The following is an 11,722-nucleotide window of genomic DNA, read 5'->3' as shown; positions in this document are numbered from 1 at the left end:
TTTTATAACCACTCTTTATTTCCTCTGTGCATGTAAAAAATTGCCTTTTTATGCCACCCCCTTAGCGATTGCTCTGGCCTCGGGTTCCAGGTTGATGAGAGAATTGCTCTGCTGAGCCAGTTCTGTAATGGAGACGCGTCCCCTCCGCCGAATGAAGTCGGCCACGGCCGCCATTTCCTCCGTCGTGATGTAGATGAACTTTCCTCTGTCATCGATTACGCCTAGAGGCAAGGCCAAACCGGAATTAAGCTCCGCAAGCTGCTCTTTCTACATTCGTTTTATTGCCTAGCTAGGATTTCTTAATCAGCCCGTCTCCAAAGGTTTGGGTTCGGCTGCACGATATAAATACTTAGGCCTGTAACCTCTAATTGACAAATTGGTTCCATTAGGGGCCTAAATGTGATTTTAAGTGTCCCACTAATTAATGGGGGTGGGTTTGCTTTTACTCTTCTTGGCAGATTTGCCTACTCTATCACTCTATCATCACCAGCCAAGGGAGAGGCAGGATGTGTTGCCTAGAGCATGTCGCTTGATGGAGGAGGAAAGAGTTGATGGCACCCTCCACAAAAATTCAATCAGTATCTCCTCCACCCCAGTATAGGAATGCGGCAGGCTTCTTGGCTCCCTCCCTGTGGACTGCCCTCCCATCAGATGTCAAACAACTACTTGACTTTTAGAAGACATCTTAAGGCAGCCCTTTTCAGGGAAGTTTTTAATGTTTGATGTTTGCTACTATCTCAGTTTTTGGTCAGCCAGCAACGGCCAGAAGCGAGTCTTCTCAGAAGTAATCCTTGACGTTTAAGTTGTGCTAATTTGGATGTATGGAAGTGAGAGCTGGACCAGAAAGAAGGCTGATCGCCGAAGAATGGATGGTGTTGGGAGGAGACTCTTGAGAGTCCCATGGACTGCAAGAAGATCAAACCTCTCCATTCTGAAGGAAATCAGCCCTGAGTGCTCACTGGAAGGACAAATCCTGAAGCTGAGGCTCCAATACTTGGGCCACCTCAGGAGAAGAGAAGACTCCCTGGAAAAGACCCTGATGTTGGGAAAGATGGAGGGCACAAGGAGAAGGGGACGACAGAGGACGAGATGGTTGGACAGTGTTCTCGAAGCTACCAGCATGAGTCTGACCAAACTGCGGGAGGCAGTGGAAGACAGGAGTGCCTGGTGTGCTCTGATCCAGGGGGTCACGAAGAGTCAGAAATGACTAAACGACTAAACAACAACAACAATTTGGACCCATCTGCAACTATTTTTACTCCGACGGCTGACATTTTCAGCACTGGGATGTTACCAAGCTGAAACAGCAGCTGAATATCAAAAATAATCAACCAGAGATGTTCAGGTGCTGCTGCTGCTATATTGCTGCTTCAGTCTAAACAAGGCGATCGGCCCCATAATGTTTTCACTGTTACCTGTGAGCGTTCCATCAGCCATCAGGTCTTGCACTCTGTTAATTGCATCCTGTTGAGGAAAAACAAACCCCGTAAGCAGCAAATATCACATTTCCAGGTGCAGAGGCATGTTTTCAGACAACCCCACGACACACCAGCCTTTCCACAAAGGCCTGGCAAGTGTCTGCTTCAGGGGACATTTGTCTTACACATCAGCATACATTAAAGGCGAAGAGGGAATGCCTATATATTTATTTATTTCGATCAATAACAAGTTGAGAAGGTAGGAAGAAAGGAAAATACGTAAAACACAGTATGATACATTAAGTTCAATATTAAATACAGAATTTAAAAACAATGCAGAATATAAAAACAGATGGGAGAACTATAAAACAATGTTAATTTAATGATGAGGAGCAACTTAAGGTGTTAGCAATTTTAAAGTTAGGGCAAGATCCTACGCTGACAAGCTATTGCTGCCGCACAAAAACTAGCTACCTTGGCGATAATCTCGGGAGACTGGTCAACCAAAAGATAATCAATATAAAACACTTCAGATCTGCCTAGTATACTTTGTAAAATTTGATTAGTGAAATGGTGGCGGATATCACAATAGGAAGAACAGGACATGCAATAAAACATGTTCCACATTTTCTATTTTCTCTGTTTGACAGGGGCATAAGCGCCCATTGTATGGCACTGTTGCAACTACCCTCCTGTACTGCAGATGGAAGCACATTAAATTTAGCCTGGGTAAATGGTTTCCTAAATTTTGGAATAGTCACATGGATCAGATGATCTCCACGAAGAAACGCCCGCTCTGATTCTAAAAGCTGGAAAAATAGAAACTGTGTTTATATAATTTTGCAACTTGGCATCCCAGATGCATTGGCGCATGTTTTTGTTGTCTTTTGCAGAATCCACAGCAAGAGTGGCATTTGGTGAGAATCCTAGTTTTAGGGCTTTCTCATTTACTGTGCCAAATTTTCTCATTATGTCCAGGAACCCTTCTCCTGTGCTATGATAACACAGGGTAGCACATTTCCCCAGCGAACGTTGCTGGATGCCAACAGAGAGGATATGCAGTCCTGATAGGACACCATCCCATGAAGTCGGTGTCAAAACATATGGATTGGATTGGCGGTGTCTCTGTCGCTGATGCACCTGTGGCCTGGCCTGCAAACACGTACCTGTGTCCTTATGCCCAGGTGGGAGGCCAGGTCTTCCAAAAGAACCACTTTGGCACTCTATGAGGAAGAGGCAAAAAACTGAAATTAGCGAGTCAAACAGTACACATTTTGCAGCTTTATTTTAACACAAACTGGACTTTGGTATGTACTATATTATCAGTTGGTGAAAGATTTTGGGAACTTAGTTTTGACAGAAATGATAAATATTGCTAAAGAAACTGTTGTTTGCTATCCAAGATGAATGTCGCTGAATATTTTTTGATGATACCAATGTAAAATACATTTGTCAAAATAATTGCTCTTCTGCTTGAACTCGGCAACGTGAGCCGTAATTGCAACTCAATGGAAAACAGCCCAAAATCTTACACTGGGCGCTTGGTAATTATTATCCCTACAGACACTTTTCCAAACGCAAAGTTGGCTAAAAAATAATAACCAATGTGAATAGGTAAAGGTAAAGGTACCCCTGCCCGTACGGGCCAGTCGTGTCCGACTCTGGGGTTGCGTACTCATCTCGCTCTAGAGGCCGTGAGCCGGCGCCGTCCGAAGACACTTCCGGGTCACGTGGCCAGCGTGACGAAGCTGCAGCTTGGCGAGCCAGCACCAGCGCAGCACCCGGAAACGCCGTTTACCTTCCCGCTATAAAGCGGTTCCTATTTATCTACTTGCACTTAAGAGTGCTTTCGAACTGCTAGGTGGGCAGGAGCTGGGACCGAACGACGGGAGCTCACCCCGCCGCAGGGATTCAAACTGCCGACCATACGATCGGCAAGTCCTAGGCGCTGAGGTTTTACCCACAGCGCCGCCCGCGTCCCAACCAATGTGAATAGCAGTCCTTAAAAAAGGAAAGGGAAATGTACAGTGTGTAAACAAATAAGCCCATTTCATCGGATAAAGGCCAGCCTTTCCAAGTCCCCAAGTTATGAAGTCAGATGCAGCCGAGCTAGAGAACTGAGCATTATGGACTGAACATACTGAACTGGAACCAGTCCATGAAAACCAGTTCTCAGAGCTTGGAACTGCCAGGGTTCTGCATATCTTCTTCTAAAGGGATTACGGGGGAAGAATGCTAACTGCAGTCCTGCTCAGCTGGGCACCAGCTTTGCCAGGATGACGCAGCCAGGATCCTGCCTGCCTGTTCCCAACAGCCCATAGTCACCCGCACAACAACAGCCGTGGTGGACTGGATGAGGGCGAAGGAAATCAAAACTCTTGGTCAGTCGTGTAAGGCAGGACAGGGAATAGGGATTCAACCCGTGTTGCGTGTGGTTACACTCCTCCTGAGGCTCACAATTAGAACATGCTCCTGGACTCAGCCCTGAGCATGGATACTCAAGTCTCTGCGGTAGCCAGGAGTGAATTGGCACAGTTAAAACTAGTGTGCCGGCTGAGCCCGTTCCTTGAGATGTCTGATGTGCCAGCACATGCCTTAGTTCCATCCCACTTGGATTACTGCAACTTGCTCTACATGGGGCTGCCTTTAAAAAGGGCTCAGAAACATCAACTGGTTCATAAAGCTGCAGCCAAATTGTTGACCGGGTTGGTGATAAGGAGCTGGCATGTGAGGAGCTAACCGGCAGTAAATCACACTGTGCACGTTGGAGTTAACTCTTTATTAGCAAAAAAACTGTGATCTGCACAGAGGTGACAAAGTGTTGGTGCTGACCTTTAAAGCCCTAAACGGCCTCAGCCCAGTATACCTGAAGGAGCGTCTCCACCCCCATCGTTCAACTTGGATACTGAGGTCCATCTCTGAGGGCCTTCAGGCGGTTCCCTCACTGGGAGAAGTGAGGTTGCAGGGAACCAGGCAGAGGGCCTTCTCAGTAGTGGCACCCGCCCTGTAGAACACCCTCCCATCAGATGTCAAAGAAATAAATAGCTATATAACTTTTAGAAGATGTCTGAAGGCAGCCCTGTTTAGGGAAGTTTTTAATGTTTGATGTTTTATTGTGTTTTTAATATTCTGTTGGGAGCCACCAGAGTGGCTGGGGAAACCCATCCAGATGGGTGGGGGTACAAATAATAAAAAATATTACTATTATTATTACTACTGGGTGACATCACCTTGCCGACAAAGGCCGGTATAGTTAAAGCTATGCTTTTCCCAGTAGTGATGAATGGAAGTGAGAGCTGGACCATAAAGAAGGCTGATCGCCGAAGAATTGATGCTTTTGAATTCTGGTGCTGGAGGAGACTCTTGAGAGTCCCATGGACTGCAAGAAGATCAAACCTCTCCATTCTGAAGGAAATCAGCCCTGAGTGCTCACTGGAAGGACAGATCGTGAAGCTGAGGCTCCAATACTTTGGCCACCTCATGAGAAGAGAAGACTCCCTGGAAAAGACCCTGATGTTGGGAAAGATGGAGGGCACAAGGAGAAGGGGATGACAGAGGGCGAGATGGTGGGACAGTGTTTTGGAAGCTACCAGCATGAGTTTGACCAAACTGCGGGAGGCAGTGGAAGACAGGAGTGCCTGGCGTGCTCTGGTCCAGGGGGTCATGAAGAGTCGGACACGACTAAACAACAACTACTTCTACTACTGTAGCCCTAATGAGTGCAGCGAGTCATCTCCAGCAGGTCTTGTTACCATGAAGCAGGTGCTGAGACTGAAGGTCCCTGCCTTCCCACATCCATCTAAGTCCCCTTCCTCTCCAGGGTTTTCCCCAAGCAATCATAGACTGCGTATGCGTGCAGACAATCTCTCCTCCGCCTTGTTCATGCCTCAGAGGAACAAGCATTCAGGTCCTGCTGAATGGGCTTTTCGCACACATCTGGCTGGCTACTGTGAGAGCAGGAGGCCGGACCAGATGGGTAAATGGCCTGAGAGAGCTCTACTTACAAACAGCCGCTGTCCCGCCAACTAGCTAATGCCAAAGCCAGAATCGGTGTTTCGTGCTCTGCTTCTTCTCCTCTTCAGAAAAGCTTTCAGTTAGCAGAGATCTGACAAGAGGTAAGATCTTCTGCTTCCATTTGGGCTGCGTGGGAGGGATTGCTTCAAGTACGAAACTTGGTGGTTTAAGGCTTTCAGGTTTGAGCAGGGAGGGGAAGAAGCGTTAAAGGTTTTATGCGACCTTAATTGTGAAAAATGTGCTTTGAGCGGGCAGGGTGTACGGATTCATTCACCATAGAAACAGGAGAATCATAAGGGAAGGAACTTGACAATACAAGGCAGAGATGAGAATCCTGGCCTAATGTTAAGCTGTATATATATATATATATAATATGACTATCATCAGTGCAGGTAAGAAAAAAATTTAATTTTTATTTTTATAATCTACAAAACTGTCTTATTTATTTTATAGTACAGAACATTGATTATTGCTTTTGTTTTATGGCTCAATGGTCTTGTTAGATAGTAAAATTCATGTTAAATTGCTGGTTTAAGGCATTACTTTCTATGGGAAAGTGTGCCTTCGTTTTGGAATGCTTTGGTTTTGGAACGGATTTCCGGAACCGATTAAGTTTGAGAACCAAGGTACCACTGTATTGTGTGGGTGAGGTGGGTGTTCCCCTCAAATACCCCAATCAGTTTTCTTAAAACTTTTTTTAAAAATCACTGTCAAGTAGGAGGCTTATTTTTCCGAATGCTGACCAATCAGTGCTGTGCATTGCCCCTCTGCTACAAACGGCTTCCCCTGAGCTCAATGATTAAGAGAAGGTTATACAGTCATACCTCGCGTTACAGCTGCTTCAGGTTGCATTTTTTTGGGTTACAGACCGCCAAAACCCGGAAGTACTGGAACGGGTAACCTCCGGGTTTCGGCGGCTGCGCATGCGCAGAAGTGCTAAATCGCGCTTTCTGCTTGCGCAGAAGTGCCGAATCGCAACCTGCTCGTGCGCGGGTTGTGAATGCTGTGGGTTGCGAACGTGCATCCTGCACAGATCACATTCGCAACCTGAGCATCCACTGTACAGTCTGACCAAAATGGGGCAAGACATTGAAACCTCCTCCCTGAAAGCTATTGGCCCTTCCTTGCTTGTATTCACGGATTCCTGCCACCTTTTTTTTCTTTCCTTCCCCCGGCACCTGGGCTGCACACAGGCTGCAAAGCTCATAGAATCACAGGGCTGTACACTTGGAAGGGAATCAAAGGGTCATCTAGCCCAACCCCACACAATGCACAGTCAACAGTGTGACGCGGCAGCTAAAAAAGCCAATGCAATTCTGGGCTGCATCTATAGGAGTATAGCATCTAGATCAAGGGAAGTAATAGTGCCACTGTATTCTGCTCTGGTCAGACCTCACCTGGAGTACTGTGTCCAATTCTGGGCACCACAGTTCAAGAAGGACACTGACAAACTGGAACATGTCCAGAGAAGCGGACACGGAGCAATGGATCCAAACTACAAGAAAGAAGATTCCACCTAAACATGAGGAAGAACTTCCTGACAGCAAGAGCTGTTTGACAGTGGAATTTGCTGCCAAGGAGTGTGGTGGAGTCTCCTACTTTGGAGGTCTTTAAGCAGAGGCTTGACAACCATATGTCAGGAGTGCTCTGATGATGTTTCCTGCCTGGCAGGGGGTTGGACTCGATGGCCCTTGTGGTTTCTTCCAACTCTATGATTCTATGCAGGAATCAAGAGTTGTAGAAACCCCAGCAGGTGGCTGTCCAACCTTCATTTAGAAAACCTCCATTGAAGGAGAGTAGCAGGAGCGTGTTCTGTGGCTGCGGTTTGGGCTTGCAAACGGCAGATACAGATCCCAGTTCTGCTGACGAACCCGAGCGACCGAAGGGGCAGAGTATTGAAAGAACTCACTGCAGCACTCTCTGCCACAGACCAAGCTGAGTAGTGAACCCATTTTACAGATGCAGCACAAACAGTAGCTTACAAGAGACACAACACTTTATGCGTGAGAACGAGGCGCTTTGTCGAACAACAGATGTGCAGCGCAAGGGGATGATATTCATTGTTAAAGGAAAAGAGCAAAAGGAGTGTAACATACCTTGATGTAGTCGAGAAGTTCTGATACGAAGCTGCGGGACTAGGTACAGCAAAAGAAACTATTATTAATCTGATGCTGCTATAGATTATAAAACCAATCTCTGCCTGAATTTCTACGCAAAGGGCCAACCGTGTCAGGGACAGAAGGCCTTCATTGCTTAAGTATGCGTAGCCCCCTTGGAGTTAGGAATTTCCGGGTGGGTAATTCCGCTTTCGGAAAAAATTCTGCCCTGCAACTGACCACCCCGTTTATTGTGGATTTTGTCTGAAGTCGCTTAAAAAGCTTTCCACCACCACCGAGAGCCGAAGTCTTGCTTCCAGGTGTCATGAAATCGGCTTGTGCATAACTTTCGCACATAACAGCTCAAGAAACACGTTGATCTACCCACACGTAGTTGCTATCTCTGAGAAACGTAGAAGATAACAGGATATATTTATCCGAAAGTCTTCAAACTTACACGACACTTTAAAAATTAGCTGATGAAGGTGAATACATCGAAACAGGGCCCTGTCCTGGTTTCAGATCCATAATTGACTTCTGACTTCTGCTAAGTGATTGAAACTAAGACCTCCACGTCAATTCTGACTATGGACTAACATGAACTTGTCTCTATTCATAAATTCTTATTTCTAAATCTGTAACAAATTATTGTGTTATACATATCTTTATGAGTTTGAGTCTGTAATCTCTGTTAGAGTTTGTAATCTCTATTTGGGTTTGTAATCCTTGTCAGAATACATACTTTTGAATGGATCAGTTTTTGTTAAAACTGATTATTTATTTGTTAGTAGGGACTACTCACACCACTGAAACTTACATTGGCCTGAGTTCTTGGTGTGTTTTTTCTTCGCATATTTAATAACAAGAACTCCAACTTATTTGACTTTCGTAGATGGCGCCACGCAAAAATGTGCTGCGTTCAGACGGCTCTGCATTCGTGAGGAATTTATGCCTGGGGCTCCCTCCCCAAAATCTTACTTATGGTCTCTCTCACCTCCTTCTTCCTCTTCAAATCCTTCCTGGAAACCCACAACCGAAGCACATTTTTTGTGTGACTGCACCTCTGCATGCTCACTGCTCTACTGCTGTCCCCTTGCCTCGGTCTACCCCAGGCATAGGCAAACTCAGCCCTCCAGATGTTTTGGGACTACAATTCCCATCATCCCTAGCTAACAGGGCCAGTGGTCAGGGATGATGGGAATTGTAGTCCCAAGACATCTGGGGGGCCGAGTTTGCCTATGCCTGGTCTACCCTCTGCAACCACCTCAACTGGTGAGTCTGTAGGCTTACTGGGGCAGGGACTTCCCCCTTTCTCTTTGCATATATTTATTTTTAAAGCACCGTGTACACAATCGCAGGAGTGGGCAGACCACTTGGCATATTTCTCCAACGATTTGCGGTATGTTGCTCTGGATTTCCGATTCCCCATCATTTAACAAGAGCAATGGTTTAAAACCAGTTGATGGTAAAGAATGCTGGGAGCAGGGAGAGAGACAGAGGACCAGGAATGGATTTTCATATGAAAGGCCTTGTGAGCTTGGTTCTGGCACCGACCATACCGGTAAATTCCTGGACTGAGCATGTGCTCAGAGGCATAATGTTTCAACTCTTTATTGTACGGCCACCAAATTAAGCCACTATTTTGGAGCAGTCTCAAGGTTTTTGTGTGTGTGTGTTTATGTACTCAACCGACTTCTTCCTTTTTAAAAAACGAAATTAGACAGACACACAAGAGAGCACCAAAATCCTATATGGCATTTTTTAAGGACAGCCCCTTGTGACTACTGTATGAACATGCTTTTTATATAAAAAAAATCTGCATTAAATATGTATTTTTTTAAAAAAAGAGGATATCACCCTGGGTTCCATATTGGTAGCCGTTAATTTGGATCAGAATCTATAGGGCAAAGGTGTCTATTCAGAAATAACTCTCTGTGAGTTCAATGGGACTTATTCCCAGGTAACTGGGCAAAGAATTGCAGCCTAAGTGCTAAAAATGCAACAATTGTAACACTCACATTTATTTTATTATTTTATTTTATTTTTTAAATATGCTTGATGTATATGTTTAGAAATACTGGCCAAAATGTTATGGGTCAACAACAAAATGAGGAGAAATAAAGCTACTCTGGAATCTAACATGACAGATATTTATGATAGATTGTTTCTGTACCAGACTGGCTCATCCCTGCCCCAAAACACTGTTTGCAAAATAACGGAATTCATCAAAGATGGCAAGTCTATTTCACAAGCTGCCAAAAGACCGTAGGGTATCATCACCTTGGGGTGGGGTCGAATCACTTTTTCTGATTTGGCGCAGGGAACTTAGTAAATGCAGGAGGTATTAAGTGGTCTGGGCTTTTGTATCAGAACTATTGTAACAGCACTGAGTATCTTTGGGTGAAATCCAATGCAGTCATACTTACGCCCACTGATTTCAGTGGGTCTACTCTGAGTAGGACTATGTTGGCCATCGCCCTTTGTAAATAAAACTATGGGGAAAGGACTATCACTTGACCCATAAGCTTGCAATAAAAAAAAACAAACCTTTGGCACAAGAGAAAATGAAGATTCATGCGACGTGACCTTAGAACAGGCATAGGCAAACACGGCCCTCCAGATGTTTTGGGACTACAACTCCCATCATCCCTAGCTAACAGGACCAGTGGTCAGGGATGATGGGAGCTGTAGTCCCCAAACATCTGGAGGGCCGAGTTTGCCTGTTCCTGTCTTAGAAGGTTGCTACCAACTCAAGATCATTTTTGCTCTTAATAGAGGAAATTGTTTCACACCCTCCCTTCCAGCCGAGTCTGTTCATGTTCCACCTGAGAGCAGAATTTAGCTGGCGGCATTGACGGGCTGCAACAATCGACATGAAAGAGACTTGGGCTGACACTGTGCCTTTTGTTTAATCATTCAATGGCAGCGGGCGCTGAATTACTAAGACTCTACGGTGTTGAATCCTGAACCTTTGGTGCTCCTGGTACTTATTTTTTTAGCCTGACATACAGCCAAAGCAGAAGCTGCTGAGAGAAGGGCTGGACATCTGACCAGTCCAAAAAAGAAAATAATTCTTTTTTGTCCATTTGGCCAGTCAAATCATATAATTGTAGAGTTGGAAGGGCCCCGAAGGTCATCTACCCCCAACCCCCTACAACGCAGGAATCTCAAAAAGAATCATAGTATTTTATCAAATTATATGTTTTCTTTTTTAAAAAAACACACAACAATTTAGCATTATGACATCAACCAAAAATAAAATTATCAAGAGGTTTGAGTGTCAGTTACAAACCAAAAGGCAGATAGCAGTTATTGTGCAGCGATACTGCTATTTCCTTTTTTTTAAAAAAAGCAATTATTTTATTACAGAGTAGTAGTTGTGGTTTTTTTGTTGAAAGACATATAACCATTTATTTTATTAGCTCCTTACAGAATCCCCATTTTAAACTCGCAACAGCCCTGAAAAATAATATAGGCTAAGGCAGCCCAAGCATCACCCAAGGAGCATCTTATCCTGGCTCATTATCCTATTTGCTAATTGACATTAGGGGAAAGTTCTCTGCTTTGGACGAAACCGGGCTTCACTCAAACGAGGATACTCATGAATAAGCCTGCCTGCAGCGGGAAGGCAATTATTCTTAGCTTCATAAATTCCGGTTTACTAAACCGAGAATGATTGTCGCAACTGAGACAGTGACGTTTTGAGGCAGCAAAATTTTTCAGCAGAGGGCCAGTCCACTGTCCCTCAGATCCTGTGGGGGGCCGGACTATATTTTGAAGAAAAAATGAACGAATTCCTATGCCCCACAAATAACTCAGAGATGCTTATTAAATAAAAGCACACATTCTACTCATGTAAAAACACCAGGCAGGCCCCACAAATAACCCAGAGATGCATTTTAAATAAAAGGACACATTCTACTCATGTAAAAACACGCTGATTCCTGGACCGTCCACGGTCCGGATTTAGAAGGTGATTGGGCCAGATTCGGCCCCTGGGCCTTAGTTTGCCTTACCCATGTTTTGGGGGATACCTGATAATATTGGACCGCAGTCAAATAACAAGTGGGTTGGCTGACCATCCAATTAACACTATCCAACTGACCCATTGGCTGAAATGCCATCACTAACTGGGAGTCACTTTGATCCGATTCTTAAGTATCTTTGCTTTTAGGAACTTGACTTCTTCCTAAC

General features: G+C 44.9%; 1 protein-coding gene across 1 annotated transcript in view; it reads right to left on the bottom strand.

Annotated features, from left to right (window-relative positions):
* Positions 1-11,722, bottom strand: part of DDRGK1 (DDRGK domain containing 1) — a 39,058-nt gene continuing 27,336 nt past the window's right edge. The window contains exons 6-9 of the mRNA XM_082236675.1: positions 7,529-7,567; positions 2,585-2,641; positions 1,416-1,464; positions 1-221 (exon numbers count right to left, since the gene is read on the bottom strand). Of these exons, the coding sequence (XP_082092801.1) occupies positions 49-221; positions 1,416-1,464; positions 2,585-2,641; positions 7,529-7,567 (318 nt within the window). The 3' untranslated portion in view covers positions 1-48. The remainder of the gene's footprint in view (positions 222-1,415; positions 1,465-2,584; positions 2,642-7,528; positions 7,568-11,722) is intronic.

Source organism: Podarcis vaucheri (genome assembly GCF_965113315.1).
Source record: "Podarcis vaucheri genome assembly, chromosome: 9".
NCBI lineage: Eukaryota > Metazoa > Chordata > Lepidosauria > Squamata > Lacertidae > Podarcis > Podarcis vaucheri.
The sequence above is the reverse complement of the archived record's forward strand: the minus strand, read 5'-3'. Positions and strand labels throughout refer to the sequence as shown.